The 21,973-nt window shown below is 42.9% G+C and overlaps 1 protein-coding gene across 1 annotated transcript in view; it reads right to left on the reverse strand.

Moving 5' to 3' along the window:
- Positions 1-7,120: 7,120 nt before the first annotated feature.
- The window catches only part of LOC103992431 (fructose-bisphosphate aldolase-lysine N-methyltransferase, chloroplastic), a 43,330-nt gene continuing 28,477 nt past the window's right edge, over positions 7,121-21,973 (reverse strand). Inside the window, 7 exon segments of the mRNA XM_065115600.1 lie at positions 7,121-7,295; positions 7,297-7,470; positions 7,946-8,350; positions 8,495-8,617; positions 9,989-10,200; positions 10,881-10,909; positions 11,062-11,306. Coding sequence (XP_064971672.1) covers positions 7,245-7,295; positions 7,297-7,470; positions 7,946-8,350; positions 8,495-8,617; positions 9,989-10,200; positions 10,881-10,909; positions 11,062-11,306 — 1,239 coding nt within the window. The 3' untranslated portion in view covers positions 7,121-7,244.

The raw sequence follows: 21,973 nt of genomic DNA on the forward strand, positions 1-21,973 counted from the left end.
GCTGTCAAAAACTGCCAAGAACAGAAAATTACCTTTTTCTACATCTTACTGTCTTTTTTTATAGCCACTACACCTCTATAATATAAATTAAGGTTAGGTTAAGAGGGGGTGAGCTGTGGATTGATAAAACCCACATTGAGCTAAATATGGGTTATCAACCTAACAACCTCCCCCTTCAGCCCATAAGGGGGCTATCCTATGACTCCTCAATATGAAGTCATGCCGACCAACTGTCGACATATCTCGTCTTTCTTTTGGTAATGTCTTTGTCAATATGTCTACTTCATTATCATCTGTGTAAATTTTCTGAAGCTACAACTACTTCTCTTCAAATACATTTCGAATCCAATAGCATCTGACATTTATATGCTTTGACTTGGAATGAAACATCCGGTTCTTACACAAATGGATGACACTCTAGCTGTCACAATCCACCACATAGTTTTCTTGTTTCAGCCCCAATTCTTGTAAGAATTCTTTCATCCATAATATTTCTTTGTATACCTTTGTAGCAGCAATATATTTTGCCTCTGTGGTGGAGAGAGCAATACACCTTTGCAATCTGGATTGCCATGACACAGCTCCCCCTACAAAAGTAGTACGTGGACTTCCTCGTATCTATATCTCTTACCATATCTGCATATATGTAACCTGTCAACACACGTGGTCCACCTTCAAAGCTTAAACAAATTTTAGAACTCCCTTTGAGATATCTAAAAATCCACTTCACTGTTGCCCAGTGCTCTTTGCTTGGATTTGCTAGAAATCTGCTAGTAACACCCACTATATATGCGATGTTCGGCCTCATACATACCATTACGTACATTAAACTTCTAACTGCTAAAGTAGAAGGAACCTTTTGCATTTTCTTCTTCTCTTGATCACTTGACGGACTATGTTCTGAGCAAAACTTGAAGTGACCTACAAGCGGAGAATCAACTGACTTTGCATTACCCATATTGAATCTTTCCAATACATTCTTGATATATTTCTCCTGTGATAACCAAATCGTCTTGGTTTTTCTGTTATGGGTGTTGGGCTAATGGCCCATATTCAGCCCATGTGGGCTTTATCAGCCCACAGCCCACACCCCCTCTTAACCTAACCCTAATTAAGATTAGGGGGGTGTGGTGGCTACGTTTTAGAGGCAGATTAAAGCTATAAAAAGGCAGTAACGAGGCAGATCTTTGGAGCTACGAGATTCCAAAGAGAAGAAGGAGAACAAGGCAGAAAAGGAAGAGAAAGAAAGGGAAGACGACAAGGACAACGCAGAGAGACTGTTCACAATCATCTAGCAGTGTTCTCATCTCAGGTTAGATCAAATCTACAGTAGACTCTTGCTGCGATTACTTGGGGAGGTTTTAGATATTGTGGGCAGTGATGTGATCCTTGTATCCCAGTTATTCTCTTGTGGTTGTTGCTAGGGTTTTGGGCAAGAGATTGAGATTTGTACATTCATTATTCTCATAGTGGATTATCTCTAGTTTGCCCCGTGGTTTTTACCCTTCACATTGAAGGAGTTTTCCACGTATATCTTGGTGTTCTGTTTGATTGTGTTTCCATTTTATTCCGCTGCGTATTTTGGTCTTCTAGTATTTGTTCATATACAAAGGTTATTCCTATTTATATCCCCATCAACTGGTATCAGAGCGGGGTTTTGGTAATTTAATTTTTGTATTTGAACATGGAGGCCAGTAATATTTCTCGTATGATTAGTTTGAATGGAAATAATTGGATGATATGGAAACCAAGAATGGAAGATCTCTTGTATTGCAAAGATTTGTATGGACCTTTGCAGGGGGATAGTGCAAAACATACAACTATGACAAATGATGAGTGGAAGAGGTTAGATCGAAAAACAATTGGGTTTATTAGACAGTGGCTTGATGATAGTGTCTTTCACCATGTTTCTACTGAAATTTCTGCATATTCTCTTTGGAAAAAATTGGAAAGTCTCTATGAAAGAAAAATAGCTGGCAACAAAGCTTTTTTGATCAGAAAACTTGTGAACCTAAAATATAGAAAGGGTGCTTCTATTGCTGAGCATTTGAATGAAATGCAGAGTATTACTAACCAATTATCCTCTATGAAAATATCTCTTGATGATGAGTTGCAGGCATTGTTACTTCTCAGTTCATTACCAGAAAGTTGGGAGACACTGGTGGTTTCCCTTAGTAATTCTACGCCAGATGGTATTGTCACTATGAGTCAAGTAACAAGCAGTTTGTTGAATGAGGAGTTGAGAAGAAAAAGTTCGGCAACATCTCAGAATGATTCACAGGCACTTATCTCAGAGAACAGAGGAAGGTCAAAGTCTAGAAGTAGTTCACGTATGGGTAGGAGCAAGTCAAGATCAAGAAAAGATATTGTTTGCTATAACTGTGGTGAGAAAAGATATTACAAGAACCAATGTAAGCAACCTAAGAAGAACAAGAAAAAGGGAAAAGAAGTGGAGTCTATAGAGTCAAAGGATAATACTACAGCTATAGTGTAGGGTGGTGATTATTTGATTTTGTCTCCTTCTGATGATATTTTTTCTTGTGTGTGTTAGGATCTTGAGTGAGTGATTGACACAGGTGCTTCTTATCATGCTACACCTCGGAGAGAGTTTTTTGCTACATACAGGTCTGGAAACTTTGGTGTTGTCAAGATGGGCAACTATGGCACAGCAGACATCATTGGCATGGGTGATATCCATTTAAAGACCAACCTTGGCTGCAAGTTGGTACTTAAGGATGTGAGACATGTGGTTGACTTGAGGCTGAATTTAATTTCAGTTGGAAGACTAGATGATGAAGAGTATGAAAGCAGATTTCATAGAGGGCAATAGAAGCTCAGTAAGGGTTCTCTTGTTATAGCTAGTGGAAAGAAATGTCATACTTTGTACAGGTTGCAGGCTAAAGCTTATGGTGAGCAGTTAAATGCTACAGAGAAAGACTTCAGTATGGAGTTGTGGCATAGGCGATTGGGACACATGAGCGAGAAGGGGCTGCAAGCTTTTTCCAAGAGAGAGGTATTACCAGATCTCAAAGGTATACATCTGAACCCTTGTATTGATTGTTTGGCTGGTAAACAACATAGAGTTTCATTTGCTAGTGCTGCTTTGTCTAGAAAAATGCATGCCTTAGACCGTGCTTATACAGATGTATGTGGTCCTTTGAGGACAAAAACTCATGGTGGATCTGTTGATGTTCTTGGTATAAGTGGTGCACTTTATTTTATCACTTTTATAGATGATATTTCCAGGAAAGTTTGGGCTTATGCTTTGAAGACCAAAGATCAGGTTATTAATGTCTTCAAAGAGTTTCATGCTAGGGTTGAAAGAGAGACAGAAAGGAAATTGAAATGCATAAGATCAGATAATGGTGATGAGTATACAGGATTGTTTAATGACTATTGCAGGTCACATGAGATCCAACATGAGATGACAGTTCCTGGTACACCTCAGCATAATACAATTGCAGAAAGAATGAACCGCACCATCATGGAAAAGATCAGATGTATGCTTTCACAGGCCAAGCTACCCAAAAGGTTTTGGGATGAGGCTTTGAGGACTGCAGTTGATGTGATCAACTTATCACCATGTACAGCCCTAGATGGTGATGTTGCAGAGCATGTATGGTCAGAGAAGAGATGTTTCCTACAGGCATTTGAGAGTATTTGGTTGTCGTGCATTTGCATATGTTCCAGATAATGAGAGGTCCAAGCTGGATGGTAAGTCTAAAGAATATATTTTTCTTGGTTACTCATATGATCAGTTTGGTTACATGCTTTGGAATCCAGAAAAGCAGAAGGTGTTCAGGAGCAGAGATGTGGTCTTCTTTGAGGATCAAACCTTTGAGGATTTGAAGAAGAAGGCACCAACCAAGACTTCTATAGAAGGATTAACAGATTGTGACTCAGTTATTCCTCCAGTATATCATGGTGATGGGGGAGATGTGCAGGAAGATAGTGTAGAGCCTGATGTTGATCTACCTCTAGGACATGTTGAGCAAGAAGAAGTAGGAGAGCAAGTTCCAACAGAACCTCAGTTGAGAAGATCTTCTAGACAACGCCAACCTTCCAGAAGATACTCTACAGATGAGTACGTGATGCTTACTGATGCAGGTGAACCAGAGAGTTACCAAGAAGCAATTGAGAGTGAGCAGAAAGAGAAGTGGTTAGTTGCTATGCAGGAAGAGATGGATGCTCTTCAGAAGAACCACACTTATGATTTGGTGCTGCTACCAAATGGAATGAAGGCCTTGAAGAACAAGTGGGTTTTTAGGTTGAAGACTCAAGAATATTGTTCTCAACCAAAGTACAAAGCTAGATTGGTTGTGAAAGGCTTTGGTCAAAAGAAAGGTATTGACTTTGAAGAGATATTTTCTCCTGTTGTTAAAATGTCTTCTATTCGTGTTGCTCTTGGTATTGCTGCTAGCCAGGACTTGGAGGTTGAGCAATTAGATGTAAAGACAGCTTTCCTTCATGGTGATTTGGAGGAGGAAATTTATATGGAGTAACCAGAAGGCTTCAAAGTCAAAGGTAAAGATAATTTTGTCTGCAAGTTGAAGAAGAGCTTGTATGGGCTAAAGCAAGCTCCAAGACAGTGGTACAGAAAGTTTGATTCATTTATGACAGAAAATGGATACAAAAGAACGGCTTCAGATCATTGTGTGTACATCAAATGGTTTGGTGAGGATTTTATTATTCTCTTACTTTATGTTGATGACATGCTTATTCTTGGGAAAGATATGTCTAAAATTGACAGGTTGAAGAAGGAACTGAGTGAGTCTTTTGCAATGAAGGACATGGGGCCAGCAAAGCAAATACTAGGCATGCAAATTTCTCGTGACAGGAAAAACAAGAAGATTTGGTTGTCACAGGAGAAATACATCGAGAAGGTATTGGAAAGATTCAGTATGAGCAATGCTAAGCCAGTTGGTTCTCCTCTTGCAGGTCACTTCAAGTTGTGCTCAGAACAGAGTCCGTCAAGTGATGAGGAGAAGGAGAAAATGCAAAAGGTTCCTTATGCTTCAGTAGTTGGAAGTTTAATGTATGCAATGGTATGTACGAGGCCGGACATCGCATATGCAGTGGGTGTTACTAGCAGATTTCTTGCAAATCCAGGCAAAGAGCACTGGGCAGCAGTGAAGTGGATTTTTAGATATCTCAGAGGGAGCTCTAAGGTTTGTTTAAGCTTTGGAGGTGGACTACCTGTGTTAACAGGTTACACAGATGCAGATATGGCAAGAGATATAGATACGAGGAAGTCTACTTCAGGTTATGTACTTACTTTTGCAGGGGGAGCTGTGTCATGGCAATCCAGGTTACAAAGGTGTATTGCTCTCTCCACCACAGAAGCAGAATATATTGCTGCTGTAGAGGTATGCAAAGAAATGTTATGGATGAAAGAATTCTTACAAGAATTGGAGCTGAAACAGGAAAATTATGTGGTGCATTGTGATAGCCAGAGTGCCATCCAATTGTGTAAGAACCCAATGTTTCATTCCAAGTCAAAGCATATAGATGTCAGATACCACTGGATTCGAAATATATTTGAAGAGAAGCAGTTGCAGCTTCAGAAAATTCATACAGATGATAACGGAGCAGACATGTTGACGAAGACCTTACCAAAAGAAAGACAAGAGATATGCCGACAATTGGTCGGTATAGCTTCACATTGAGGAGTCATGGGACAACCTCCCTTATGGGCTGAAGGGGGAGGTTGTTGGGCTGATGGCCCATATTCAGCCCATGTGGGCTTTATCAGCCCATAGCCCACACCCCCTCTTAACCTAACTCTAATTAAGATTAGGGGGGTGTGGTGGCTACGTTTTAGAGGCAGATTAAAGCTATAAAAAGGTAACAATGAGGCAGATCTTTGGAGCTACGAGATTCCAAAGAGAAGAAAGAGAACAAGGCAGAAAAGGAAGAGAAAGAAAGGGAAGAAGACAAGGACAACGCAGAGAGACTGTTCACAATCATCTAGCAGTGTTCTCATCTCAAGTTAGATCAAATCTACAGTAGACTCTTGCTGTGATTACTTGGGGAGGTTTTAGATATTGTGGGCAGTGACGTGATCCTTGTATCCCAGTTATTCTCTTGTGGTTGTTACTAGGGTTTTGGGCAAGAGATTGAGATTTGTACATTCATTATTCTCATAGTGGATTATCTCTAGTTTGTCCCGTGGTTTTTACCCTTCACATTGAAGGGGTTTTCCACGTATATCTTGGTGTTCTGTTTGATTGTGTTTCCATTTTATTCCGCTGTGTATTTTGGTCTTCTAGTATTTGTTCCTATACAAAGGTTATTTCTGTTTATATCCCCATCAATGGGAAATCTACATGCATAGTATTTACTTTGCTAGCCCCATGTCATTCATTGCAAAAGACTCACTTAATTTTTTCTTCAACTCGTCAATTTTAGACATATCTTTCTCAAGAATAAGCATGTCATCAACATAAAGTGAGAGAATAATAAAATTCTCACTAAACTATTTGACGTACACACAATGATCTGAAGTCATTCTTTTGTATCTATTTTCTATTATAAATAAATCAAATTTTTTGTACCACTGTCTTGGAGCTTGCTTTAGCTCATACAAGCTCTTCTTTAACTTGCAGACAAAGTTATCTTTATCTTTGACTTTGAAACCTTCTGGTTGCTCCATATAAATTTTCTCTTCCAAATCACTATGAAGGAAAGTTGTCTTCATATCTAACTGCTCAACCTCCAAGTCCTGACTAGCAGCAATACCAAGAGCAACATAAATAGAAGATATTTTAATAATAGGAGAAAATATCTCTTTAAAATCAATACATTTCTTTTGACCAAAGCCTTTCACAACTAATCTAGCTTTGTATTTTGGTTGAGAACAATATTCGTGAGTCTTCAACTTAAAAACCTATTTATTCTTCAAGACCTTCATTCAATTTGGTAGTAGCACCAAATCATAAGTATGATTCTTTTGAAGAGCATTAATCTCTTCTTGCATAGCAACTAATCACTTCTGTTTGTAGTTACTTTGTGACGATATATGATTGTGGCGATATGAATACACATCACAGTTGGATTAGAACACATGAAATCAATCAAATCATCACAGAGTATCCGATGCTTACAGGACTGCAATTGTGGATGATAAACTGCATTCTGGTGTCAAATGCATTATTATCTCAATTACCTGCGTGCAACTGTTCACTGTGGTCTCCATGTACAACATGTGAAATCATATATTGGGAGAGAAGGTGCGTGCAGGTGTTCTATTTAGATTCCCAGAAGATGATTTCACCTTGTTGCCCAACCAGTCCCAGCCAGTCCCAGATCCTTGAGCCTCCTCTCGTGATAATACTCCAAAATATCCAACTCGGACTCTCTCTCTCGGAAAGCACCATCAATCTGCTGGAGAACTTTCTTCTCGCCAGCTCTTACACAAACTGCGATTCTAAATCTTTCATCCAAATTATCCCCTTCCATAAGTTTTTCATCCTGTTCATTACATCTACATGCTTAGTCATGTATATAAAGACGGTTATCATGGAAAAAACCAAAAAAGTAAATTAAAACACAGTAATACAAAAGGAAACAAAAAAAAAAATGTAGCATAGTCAAATCTACTATTATTTTTTTTTCTAGTTCTTTATGTTACTCGAGCATAATCAATCAATAATAGCATTCCTCAGTGTTGGTTTTGTTGAATGGTGCCTATCATGTACCATAACTTTGGAATTACACGAACGCTGTTGACCTTTTCTCTTTTAGTTTGCAAAAGGTCAGCGGTGAAGGTCGGTATACTACAATTGTTCCAACATATAATTATGATGTGATTGTTAAGGATTTACTGTACACTTGTAATTTTATTATATATTCAATAGGCCCCACATATAGGATGAATGTACAGTCCCAGCTTAGTAGAAAAGATTTTTAAGTTGTTTTAATAGTTCAAAGCTAAATAAATGCATACCTCTTCTACGGTAGTGTGGTAGACAGAGAGAGCAGATTTGCAGGCCTGTCTGACAACATGGCAAATGGCTTCCTCATTGGCACGACTCACCGGCAATTCCAGATGACCCCAAATTGTGTTTCTGAAAACCGATTCTAAGAGAAAAGTATCTGCTCCTCCAAGAGCTACCAACTGCAAATATGGAAGCATCAATGGGGTTAGAGGGCACCCTAGAGCTATATCAAAGTATGCAGTTTCATCTAAACCATTTGACTCTGCAATGTCTAGTTTGTCTCCATAAAATGGATCAGATTCACTAATCTCTAGTGTAAAAGTATATGCATCCCGATCTGGCCTCTGTTCAACAAAGCCATAATCAAGCGCCAAGTCGGCATTACTCTTCGCGATGTTGTACTGGATATACACCTGAGTATATTTATCATGATAAACATGAGTTGAAAGGCTGCTGGTATTAATGCAAACAATTTGCTCAGATCCACACTCATCTTTCCCCGCATAGGAATCTCTATATGATAAAATTGAATACAGAGGTTATACAATGAATCTCACCTGCTCACCAGATTTCACATGGACTGGTGTTCGTAAAGAGAATATCAGTTCCCTAGAAAAGATGCCCTTTCCTTTAATTTCCCAAGAAGAATCCTCTTGAGTGATACTGGAACTGTGGTTAATCTGGGAGAGAAGAGCAAAAGATAATAAACTGAAACTCAAATGTCAAGATGGTAAGTACAATGAAGAAAGTGTAATATGATGATCATTTAGCTGGCAACTCATTCAAGTGGAAAAAGTTCGTGGAAATATTTAGGCATTTTATTCATTACATGGCTGATCACTGCTTGTAAAATATAAACCAGGCCAGTTATAGCTAAAAAGTTTAATTTACACAAAATCTAGTTTTACATTTAGTTTATATACTTTTTCTTCATAATTAGTTTAAGGTGGTATGAACATGCTTAAAGAGTTCTGCAGATGCACAAGTGGTGCAAGGATAGACATAGGAAGATGACAAAGCACTTCGCTAGAAACAACAAAAAGAAACCTGGTTGTTCTTTTGACCAGCAATACTGCCATTAACAGAGTCAATTGTGGGAAAACATGTAATCAAATTAGCTTAGCTGGGAGTTGGGACCATTCAAAATCACCAGGATGAGAATGCGGCCAAATACGTATTGTAGGTGTAAATGAAATCATGACAAAGCAGTCCCAGTTGTGATAACTGAATTGCATGGGGTACTAAAACAATAACTTCATGGAGAGATATTAGTTTAGTACTTGAACAACATGGATATTGAAGTAATAACTCCATGTGTAATTATATCAAAAGCATAGTAGCAGTCTAGGAACCTCGCATAAGGAACCCACTTCGTGCATTTATGATTATGATCAGCATAGTGGAATCTGGACAGCAAAAATTTGGAACTGAAATTCCATGTATCATAAACCATACCCCATAAATTAAGAGATTCATCATTTCTCTGTAATTAGTTCTACAAAGATAGATTATAAACCGAATCATAAAAAGTTAATCAAATTTATATATTCCTGTCTTGATGCTCCCAACGTTCTAGGCAAAGATTGGCTTGATTACAACCCTACTTGGCACTTGCTGCCATTACATTTTTACAATTATTGCTTCCTCAAATCCAGATTTGCATCAAGATTTATATCACTACCTCTTTAAGCTTCTTATATCAAGTGATTCAAACGGCATGTCAGCATGAAATAACCAATTAAAGGCTTGAAGATTTCTGCTAATTCTTTTATTTTCATCGAAGTTAATTGCAAGCTAATTCTATAAAATTGAAAGTTCAGGAGTGATTTTGAATTTCAGAATTCAAATTTAGTGTATTATGCAAGTCAACAGATATCTACATGCCATTGAATTAAAGGTCAAAATTCCATATCAACATTGTTGACAGACACCAAAAAACATACTTTTAAAGATTCACTACGTTCAGACAAAAAAAAGAAGCCCATAATATTTGTGATAATAATTGAGCTCTATAACTTTCAGCAAGCAGTATTATACTACGAAGATCTTACAAGATCAACCAATAGAACAAGAGCAAGATTTTCACCACGACCACGTGAAAAGGCCCTTGATCTGAGAATTCCGAAAGCCCACAGAAAATCAAGCAATGTTATAGCTGAAGGAAAGAGATGTTTGTTTGGAAGTATCACTTCCGCTTCTGCTTTGACAAATTCACTTTCCACATACTCTTTAGCACCCATTGCCGTGCTCAATAACTGAGTTCCTGCACAAATGCACACACAAATACAAACACCCACCATCTTAATACGAAACATCAAAGCTGATGGAAGTAAAGGGAAATCAGCATACATCATGTGGGAATCATAGAAGCAGAAAGTAGAACAGAAGGCACAGATACACAATAAAATGTATGGACAGGTGAAATATTTTTCTTAGGACATGCATTATAAAAGCCACATTTACTCAGAATCTTGTTCTGTTAGCTCTTTGATGATCAAAACATTTATTTAGCTAGCCTTTATTCATTTGGTATGTGTTTCATAATCCACAAGCTCTCTTCAGCTATTTTGTAGTCTGCACAATTCTTCTGTCCTACTTCATTATACAATCCACACCAGCCCTCTACCTCACCATATGGCAATGGCAGAATACAGTATTCGGCAAACCAACTTCCTTTAAAATCCTTCGTTGAAACTAAAGGGCATCAGCATATGATTGAATGCCACTGTAAGTCAAAAGATCAAGCAGGTCACTGAAGGTCTGGACACACTAATTTTTATCCATGTCAGACTACTATTCTCAAGTAACTTCAGCCCTCTACCTCACCATATAGAAATCATATACCTCACCTGCAAAGTATCAATGTATGCACCCAAACAAAGATAAATACAGACAGATGCAGGAAACAACAAACATTGCTTTAAGAAGAATGATTCATCTTACCTTCTATTTCAGAAAGCTCCTCTTCTGACCTGCACCGGAAACATCAAATGCTGCTTAATAATTCGATTGTACAAGACAAAAGAATCTTGCTTTGAGGAATTTCACAGAGCGGTCGGGTGGGAGTAATTATGTGAAGCAAAGCCAAAATCAATGATTTGTCGGAACGGGTTCTCGCACTTACCAGAAGATAGTGGAATTGGGTGTTGGCGGAAGAATGCCGAGATAGGGGTGCCAGGGAGAGGCCGTGCCCAGGGCCCTCTCCCGCAGGAGGAAGAGGGCGATGGAGACCCAGGGCTTGAGACCGGCGCACAGCCTCCCGATCTCGGAGGCGACCACCGTGTCGGAGTCGATCCAGAGCCTTTTGGGGACCTCCACCACCACCTCCTTGCGGGGGAGGTCCCTCTGGGCCACGAGGCCCAGGCCCTCCTGTCACGAACTTAGTTGGAATTGCCTAAGGCGTGAGGCAATCTTGCGGCCAAAGACGCGAACTTAGCTTGCGTTGCCTAAGTCGCGCTTCACTCTTGTGGCAAAGACGCGAACTTAGCTTGCGTTGCCTAAGTCGCGCTTCGCCCTTGCGATATTGCTCCGCAAGGATCAGCTACTTTGTAACCTCTCGCAGGTCCCAAAGGACCTGTAAAAGAGAAAGAAAGTTAGATCGAAAGAACGAGCAACGGACAAGTCCCGAAGTCTTGCGAAAAGGGAAGCTTTACAAGCAATTCGACGAACACCCTATGTGCACAAGAGAAAAGAGAGAGAGGGAGAAAAACAAGGCTTTCAAGGATGAACGAACAACTGCAAGCCCATAAACAGCCGCTCACCTGGTCCCGGGCGCAAAGACAAGTTCCCGTAAAGGTCACGTGCGAACTTGCGAAAAAGATCTCAACGCCCGGTATATAACCGAAGCCCCATCCAGCCCTGTGCTACCCGGGGGGTTCCTGGGGTCTAAGATGGCTGACATTTTGGTGAGCGGAGGCAGCTCTCCGCTCACCTCCCGCGACACGCGAAAACGGAGCTGTTTTGGGCTGTTTTGGGGCTGTTTTGCTCGGTTCAGTGAGCGGTCGCTTTGCAACGCTGCAACTTGTTCGAACTTACATATTTACAAGCAAAATGACCCAAAACCATGAGAAAACATGCTGTCAAGCAGTTGTACATGCAGGTGTGAGCGATGAACGGTTCGTTGAACGGAGTTGTTGCGGGTGCGCGACGACCGTTCGTGACATTCTCCCCCACTTAAACTGTCGACGCCCTCGTCGACGCTTGTTGGCAGTTGTTGATGACTTCTTCTTCATGTCGCAGGGCGTCTTCAAGCTCCCAACTGGCTTTAGTTCGGGGAAGCTTTCGCCACTTCACCAAGTACTCTATCTGCTCCGCTCCGTTGGGTAGCTTTATCTTGCGATCTGCCAGAATGGTTTCCACTCGCTTCTCGTAGGAGGCTGTGATGGGAGGTAGCCGAGTTGGAACACTTCGAGAAGCATCTTGCGGATCCGAATGGTAGGCTTTTAGGTTGCTGGCGTGAAGAATGTTGTGAATTTTGAACCACGCCGGCAGCTGCAACTTGTAAGAAACATTACCTACCCTACTGATAATTGGGAAGGGCCTTTCATACTTACGCACCAATCCTTTGTGGACTCTATTCCTGAAGAATTGGAGTGATGCTGGTTGGAGCTTTACCAACACTAAATCGCCAACTTTGAACTCTTGCGGTCGCCTTCCCAAGTCGGCCCACTTCTTCATCCTCTTTGCCGCCTTCTCCAAGTAAGCCCGCGCAATATCTGTATTTCGATGCCACTCCTTTGCGAAATGATAGGCTGAATGACTACTTCCAGTATACCCAATTGCCATGGTGTGCGGAGTTGACGGTTGTTGTCCTGTGATAATTTCGAAGGGGCTCTTGTTGGATGCAGAGCTCCGCCGCAAGTTGTAGGAGAATTGGGCAATGTCCAACAGCTTCACCCAATCTCGTTGATTGGCACTCACGTAGTGCCAGAGATACTGCTCCAAGAGCGAATTTATTCTTTTAGTCTGGCCATCCGTCTGGGGGTGGAGGCTTGTAGAGAAGTATAACTTTGACCCCAACAATTTGAATAGCTCGGTCCAGAATCGTCTCAGGAACCGAGCGTCTCGATCACTAATGATATTGTGCGGGACTCCCCAATACTTCACTACATCCTTCATCATCAGTCTGGCTGCCTCTTCTACTGAACAGTGTAGGGGAGCAGCAATGAAAGTTGCATACTTTGAAAACCGATCGACCACCATGAGTATCGATCCAAGTCCCCCTACAGGTGGCAAGCTTGATATGAAGTCTAAGGAAATGCTCTCCCACGGCCTTTCTAGTACGGGCAATGGCTCCAAAAGTCCCACTGGCTTCCGCTGCTCCACCTTGTCTTGTTGGCAAGTAAGGCATGTTCGAACATATTCCTCCACATCAATCCCCATCTTCGGCCAGTGGAAGGCCCTCTCAACGAGAGCTAACGTTATGTGAATGCCCGGGTGTCCAGCCCAAAGGGAATCATGACACTCTTTTAAGAGTTCACGCCTTAAATTGTCCACTCGGGGAATATAAACCCTATTCCCTTTTGTGTAAACAAGTCCCTCCTGGACCCAGAATCGTCATGCCTTGCCTTCTTTGATGAGCTGCATCAGGATAACTGCTTGGGGATCACTATACAGTCCATCTCTGATTCGGGAAAGGAAGTTGGAGTGTAACTGACTTGCTTGGCCTCTGCCCTCCAGTTGTGCAGCATTCACGCATTCCACTTTCCGACTCAGCGCATCGGCCACGACATTCGCCTTCCCGAGCTTGTACTCCATTGCCATATCAAATTCAGCCAGGAAGTCCTGCCACCGCGCCTGCTTTGGGGAGAGCTTCTTCTGAGTTTGGAAATAGCTCAAGGCGATATTGTCTGTCCTCGGCACAAATCGCGACCCGAGGAGGTAGTGTCGCCAAACTCATAGACAGTGGATCACGGCTGTCATCTCCTTCTCATGCACTGGGTACCGCCTCTCGGTCTCGTTGAGTTTGTGGCTCTCGTAGGCCACCGGATGACCTTCCTGTTGGGAAATCATGGGGGGCGACATCATATGCGCAGCGGAAGAACAAGAAAACAAAAATCCCCGATTCCCAAAAAGATGTTCGTCGTCGTGCGAAGATTGGTGCGCAAAAATCCGCAAAACACAAAACTGCGTATAGAGATTGTGTTACCTAGGGAGATCGTATATCCCTGTTTCCTTGCAGATCCTTAGGAGAGGGTGAAGGAGGTCAAGCGTCCTCCTCTCTAGCGGTGATCCACACAGTAGGGTTGCGACGACGCTCCTCAAAACTCCAGGCCTACTCTAAGGTGGAGAGGGAGAGGAGAATAGGAAGGGCAAGCAAAGACTCTAGCCTATGAGGCTGTGAATCCCTCCTATTTATAGAGATCTCGTGTCAAACCCTAATGGGTCCTTCCCTAGTGGGTATTGGATCTGCATCCAATAAGACAAGGGCTCCGTCGGATATCTCATATCCGAACCTCTACTCATCGTAATGCCTACCATATGTGTGTGACCCTCTAGGCCCAATATCGAGCTGGCCGTGAGTCATACATGTTAGAACTCCTTCTAACTCAGTGAATTATTATCTCTGTAATAATTCACTCGACTCATCGACTACGGACATACTAGGCCACTACGCCGTAGTCCCCAGACGATACAGGGGAATCCAATCCATTGGACCTGTCTGTCCTCATTTACCATGTACCTATAGTCCCTCATCCATCTAATATCCCAGAGACCGTATATCGAGCATGGTGCTGTCAGACCCATACGGTTTCTACTCAAGTCTCGCTCTAATCGGATTCTCCCGGAGAACTCTTTCTCTCTCAACCCGAATGACCCTGGCCAGGGATTTGTCTGAGCAAGAACACATGGGATATTCCTCTCATGACGCCGAGAGTGGATGATCCTCTGTCAACACTCAATAGCCCTCGTAAGGTCGACTACCACTCCCAATGACTAGCTGTACTAGATCTGGGACAGCCAAACATATAAGTCTGGTATCAAAGAGTGGAGCACTCATACAGGACATCCTTGGTGTCTCAAGTCTAAGGACCAGATACACCACTAGGACTACGGAATCGCTGTTTGACAATAAGGCATCATCAACCATCCAGCATTCCGTAAGCGGATTAATCAGTGAACTCATTCTCCAATGAGCACCTGTACTATATCCCTAGTGTCCCTACACGAGCAGCTATGAGACCAGCTGCATCCATCATATGGACGGATATACAGCACACCAGTCTATCCGGTTATCACAATGTCCCTCTCGAGTAACCTATGACCGGGATTATTTAGGATATGTGTTTGAAGGTGAATCGATCTCATTATCGTGATCTCATCACGATCCGATTCCTATTGCACAAATCCAAGGACATCACAATATATATATATGCATTTATGCAATAGGTATAAAGTGATATACGCCAAAATATAATAAGCAAAAAGATTCTGTATCAAGTCATACGTGTCATCACTCACGTGATTGGCTTGCTGGGCACCTATGACTAGCAATCTCCCACTTGACCTAAAGCCAATCACCTATGTGTCTAATCCCCATCAGACCCCTGTGACGCTCAAAGACAATCTGAGACAACGGCTTTGTCAGTGAATCTGCAATGTTATCTTCGGATGGAACTCTTTCCACTACTACATCTCCTCGGGTTACAATCTCTCTTATAAGCTGGAACCTCCTCAGAACACTTCTGATGAGACCCGGGTTCCCTTATTTGAGTAATCACCCTATAGTTGTCGCAATATAAGGAAGTCGACTTTCGCTATCTGTATCGACTCCCAAATCTGTGATGAACTTCTTCACCCAGACTCCCTCCTTTGCTGCATCTGATGCAGCAATGTACTCCGCCTCTGTGGTCGAGTCAGCAATGGTATCTTGCTTGGAACTCTTCCAGCACACTGCTCCTCCATTCAAGGTGTACACATACCCTGAATTCGACTTGCTATCATCGACATCAGACTGAAAACTTGAGTCAGTGTAGCCTTCAACCTTAAGGCTATTACCTCCATATACTAGTAAAAGATCCTTAGTCCTTCTCAAGTACTTAAGGATACACTTTACTGCTTTCAAGTGCTCCAAGCCTGGATCCGCTTGATACCTGCTCGTGACACTCAGAGCATGCGCTATATCAGGCCTAGTACATAGCATGGCATACATGATAGACCCTATTGCTGAGGCATAAGGTATCATATCCATGTTCGCCCTTTCTTCTGGAGTCTTTGGGGACATACTCGTAGAAAGCGATATCCCATGTCTCATTGGTATGAGACCTCTCTTGGAATTTTCCATGCCAAACCTTTTGACAATAGTTTCTATGTACCTGGACTGGGACAAGCCAAGCATCCTCTTGGATCTATCTCTATAGATTCTAATCCCCAAAATATAGGATGCCTCCCCTAAGTCCTTCATGGAGAAGTGTCTAGATAACCAAGCCTTTACTGTGGATAGCATTCCTATGTCATTCCCAATGATGAGGATGTCATCCACATATAACACTAAAAAGGTGATAGCGCTCCCACTTACCTTTCTGTATACACAAGGCTCATCTTCGTTCTTAACGAAGTCATAAGATCTGATTGCCTCATCAAATCTTATGTTCCAACTTCGGGAAGCTTGCTTTAGTCCATAAATGGATCTAAGCAACCTACACACCTTATCTGGGTAGTTCTTGGACACAAATCCCTCAGGTTGCATCATATACACCTCCTCCTCGAGGTTCCCGTTGAGGAATGCAGTTTTCACATCCATCTGCCAGATCTCATAATCATAGTGTGCTGCAATAGCCAATAGAATTCTGATGGATTTTAGCATTGCTACGGGTGAGAAAGTTTCGTCGTAGTCAACACCTTGCCTTTGACGATACCCCTTAGCCACTAGCCTTGCTTTATAGGTCTCTACCTTTCCATCTACTCCGATCTTTTTCTTAAAGATCCACTTGCAACCGATGGGTACAATACCTTCGGGCGCATCAACTAGGTTCCAAACCTTATTGGAGTACATAGATTCCATCTCAGAATTCATGGCTTCTTTCCACTTCCCGGAGTCTATACTCATAATAGCCTCCTCGTAGGTCTGAGGATCAATATCCTCTACATCCTCTAGTCTAATATGTCCCGCATATCTCTCAGGAGGATGGGATACTCTATCAGACCTGCGTAAAGTTGATACTTGTGTATTAGGTACCTGAACAGACTCGGGCTGTAGAGTGCTGCTTGAGCTTGGTTCTCCAACCTCGCTCAATTCTATCATTCTCCCACTGTCTCCGTCAAGAATGTGTTCCTTCTCAAGGAACACTGCTCTCTTAGCTACAAAGACCTTTTGGTCCTCGAGATGATAGAAATAATACCCATAAGTTTCCTTGGGGTATCCCATAAATTTGCATCGCTTTGTCCTTGATTCTAACTTATCGGGGTTGTGTCTTCTAACATGGGCAGGGCAGCCCCAAATCTTAACAATCTTAAGATCAGGCTTCTTCCCTTTCCATATCTCATATGGTGTAGACACTACCGACTTAGTTGGAACTCTGTTCAGAAGGTAAGCTGCGGTTTCTAGGGCATATCCCCAGAATGAGATGGGTAGGTCAGCGAAACTCATCATGGACCGTACCATATCTAATAATATACGATTTCTCCTTTCAGAGACACCATTGAGCTGAGGTGTATAAGGAGGTGTCCATTGGGATAATATCCCATGGTCCTTGAGGAACTGAGTAAACTCTGTACTTAAGTATTCACCTCCTCGATCTGATCGAAGAGTTTTGATACTCTTTCCAGTCTGGTTCTCCACCTCATTCTTATACTCTCTGAATTTCTCAAAGGCCTCGGACTTGTACTTCATTAAGTACATATATCCATACCTTGAGAAATCATCAGTAAATGTAATGAAGTAGGAGTAACCTCCAATGGCATGAGTTGACATGGGTCCACATACATCACTATGTATGAGTTCCAACAACTCATTGGCTCTCTCTCCAGTTCTACTAAATGGAGATTTGGTCAGTTTTCCACGAATGCAAGGCTCACAAGTTGCATATGACACATAGTCGAATGGATCTAGATATCCATCATTTAGCAACTTTTGAATCCTTCTTTCATGGATGTGACCTAGCCTACAATGCCACAGGTATGCACTGTTCAACTCATCTCGTTTCCTTTTGGACAGATTTACATTCATGATATGTGGAGTGGTGTCTAACATAAATAAACCATTATGCAATGTTCCTTTCGTGATGATCTTATCATCTAATAATATCGAACAACCATTGTTCTCAAAAACAAATTTATATCCACTAACTGTTAAACATGAAATGGAGATAATGTTTTTGATAATAGAAGGAACAAAATAATATGCATCTAATGCAATAAAAGCTCCACTAGGCAGATGTAGGGCGACCTCGCCAACAGCTAATACAGCAACTTTTGCTCCATTACCCATCTTGAGGTCCATCTCGCCTCTTTCAAGTCTCCTAGGCCTTGCCAGAACCTGCAACGAATTGCATATATGATAAGCACTACCGGTATCCAATACCCATGTGTTATCATAAGATTCTAACAAATGGAGACTGATCATGAATGTACCTGAAGCTTCATCAAGCTTTTGTTTCGCCCTTTCTGCAAGGTACTCTTTGCAGTTTCTCTTCCAGTGCCCATCTTTACCACAGTGGAAGCACTGGCCTTTGTCCTTTGTTGGGTCTTTCTTAGCAACCTTTGCTTTACCTTGTTTGCCCTTGCCTTTTCCCTTCTTAAGGGACCTTTCTGCTTTCCTTTTCTTTCTGGTCTCACCAGTGTAGAGAACTGGCTTCTCTTTCTTAATAGTACTCTCTGCCTCCCTCAACATATTGAGGAGCTCTGGGAGAGTCACCTCAAGCTTGTTCATATTAAAATTCATTATGAACTATGAAAAGGAATCTGGTAGGGACTGAAGCACAATGTCCACACACAAGTTATCCTCTAGGACCATTCCTAGACCTGTGAGTTTCTCTATCCACTCAATCATCTTTAGGACATGGTTCTGAACCGGTGTCCCCTCAGTCATCCTAGCGCGGAAAAGGCTCTTGGATATCTCATATCGTTGAGTCCTTCCCTGTTCCTCAAACAATTTGCGGACATGTAGGAGAATGGATCTGGCATCCATCTTTTCATGTTGTCTCTGTAACTCTGGAGTCATAGAGCTCAACATATAGCATTGAGCAAGAGTGGAGTCATCAATGTACTTCACGTAGCGAGCGATCTCATCCTCGCTTGCCCCTTCTTCGTGCGTAGGCTGCTAGTCATAGGTGCCCAGCAAGCCAATCACGTGAGTGATGGCATGTGTGACTTGATACAGAATCTTTTTTGCTTATTATATTTTGGCATATATCACTTTATAACTATTGCATAAATGCATATATATATTGTGATGTCCATGGATTTGTGCAATGGGAATCGGATCGTGATGAGATCACGATAATGAGATCGATTCACCTTTAAACACATATCCTAAATAATCCCGGTCATAGGTTACTCGAGAGGGACATCGTGATAACCGGATAGACTGGTGTGCTGTATACCCGTCCATATGATGGATGCAGCTGGTCTCATAGCTGCTCGTGTAGGGACACTAGGGATACAGTACAGGTGCTCATTGGAGAATGAGTTCACTGATTGATCCGCTTACGGAATGCTGGATGGTTGATGATGCCTTATTGTCAGACAACGATTCCGTAGTCCTAGTGGTGTATCTGGTTCTTAGACTTGAGACACCAAGGATGTCCTGTATGAGTGCTCCACTCTTCGATACCAGACTTATAGGTTTGGCTGTTCCCAGATCTAGTACAGCTGGTCATTGGGAGTGGTAGTCGACCTTACGAGGGCTATTGAGTGTCGATAGAGGATCATCCACTCTCGGTATCATGAGAGGAATATCCCATGTGTTCTTGCTCAGACAAATCCCTGGCCAGGGTCATTCGGGTTGAGAGAGAAAGAGTTCTCCGGGAGAATCCGATTAGAGCGAGACTCAAGTAGAAACCGTATGGGTCTGACAGCACCATGCTCGATATACGGTCTCTGGGATATTAGATGGATGAGGGACTATAGGTACATGGTAACTGAGGACAGACAGGTCCAATGGATTGGATTCCCTTGTATCGTCTGGGGACTACGGCGTAGTGGCCTAGTACTTCCGTAGTCGATGAGTCGAGTGAATTATTACAGAGATAATAATTCACTTAGTTAGAAGGAGTTCTGACAGGTATGACTCACGGCCAGCTCGATATTGGGCCTAGAGGGTCACACACATATGGTAGGCATTGCGATGAGTAGAGGTTCGGATATGAGATATCCGACGGAGCCCTTGTCTTATTGGATGCAGATCCAATACCCACTAGGGAAAGGACCCATTAGGGTTTTGACACGGGATCTCTATAAATAGGAGGGATTCACAGCCTCATAGGCTAGAGTCTTTGCTTGCCCTTCCTATTCTCCTCTCCCTCTCCACCTCAGAGTAGGCCTGGAGTTTTGAGGAGCGTCATCGCAACCCTGCTGTGTGGATCACCGCTAGAGAGGAGGACGCTTGACCTCCTTCACCCTCTCCTAAGGATCTGCAAGGAAACAGGGATATACGATCTCCCTAGGTAACACAATCTCTATACGCAGTTTTGTGTTTTGCGGATTTTGCGCACCAATCTTCGCACGACGACGAACATCTTTTTGGGAATCGGGGATTTTTGTTTTCTTGTTCTTCCGCTGCGCATATGATGTCGCCCCCCCATGATTTCCCAACAGTGGTATCAGAGCCAGGTTGTTCGTGCGAATGATTGGTTTTTGAACTGCGTGTGTTCTGTTTAGGAAGAATATTGACGTCAAAATCGTTGACGCAAAAGCAAGGAAGGGCAGCAACAATTGCTGCCCTCGATCTGCATGCCTGCAGCCAGCCGTAGCCAGGCAGCACAGCGCCGGCGCATGCGCAAGCGCTGTGCCTGCAGTAGCCGGTCGGCGATCTGCTTGCAGCAGGCTTGCGGCCGGCGGGGCTGGGAGCCCGCTCGGTAGAAGCGCCTGCGGCCACTGAGCCCGCGGGCAGAGGCGCCGCGGGGCAGCAGCGCGGGCTGAGGCACCGCAGGGCAGCGGCGCCTGTGGCCGCTGCTCCCACGGGCAAAAACCCCGCAGGGGCGGCCGCCAGCGAGACAGCACCACCTGCGGGCGCTAACTCGCGGGCAGAACCGCCCGCGAAGGCGGCGGCGCCCGCGGGGGCGCCCACCTGCAGCGGCAGCGACCCCAGCGGGCGTGCCACCTGCAGGCGAGGGCAGTGCCCTCGCCCTCGCCGCACAGGCTGCCGCCAGCAGGGTGGCGGCGGCGACGGCGCAGCAGCGAAAAGGGGAAAGGGTATTAGGGTTTTCTGCGCAAAAGACAGTTTTGCCCCTCGGAATTTGAGAAATTCCAGTTTCTGTCTTTTGTCCAAATTACGAAAATACCCTTAGGAATTGAGAAATTCCCTATATATCCCTGATTTCAGAAAATATTAATTAATTAAAAGGTTTAGTTGATTATTATTTTTATTATCTAGTAATCCTACATAATGACGATTATTTATACATGTGATGTATGATGAGTGGACGGATGATCATGGACCGTGTGATGTGTGTACTTGTGATTATTATTATTGAGGTCTGCGAACCTCCATTATATTTCTCGTTTATTGTCGGGCCTGCGTGCCTATGATTAAGTTGTAATCACATGAGGAGGCGCAGCGGGAGCGTGGAAGCCATAGCGGGACCCACGAGACGGACGATCGTGATGCATGAAGATGCATCAAGATGTCGACGGAACCAACGAGGACGAGATGGACGATCACAAGGCATGGAGATGCACCGTTGCACACATAGATCTTGATGTGAGTGATTATGCCTACTAGCTCGGGCCTAATCATATTAGGTTGTGGTCCATGATCATCTGGTGTGATTGCTTATACACATACTAGATAAGTATATATATTTGCATGCGATGTAGATATATATTAAATATGTACATGTGTGACATGTCATAATAGGAGACCAAATCATAGAAAC

Source organism: Musa acuminata, chromosome BXJ2-7 (genome assembly GCF_036884655.1).
Source record: "Musa acuminata AAA Group cultivar baxijiao chromosome BXJ2-7, Cavendish_Baxijiao_AAA, whole genome shotgun sequence".
Taxonomy (NCBI): Eukaryota; Viridiplantae; Streptophyta; class Magnoliopsida; order Zingiberales; family Musaceae; genus Musa; species Musa acuminata.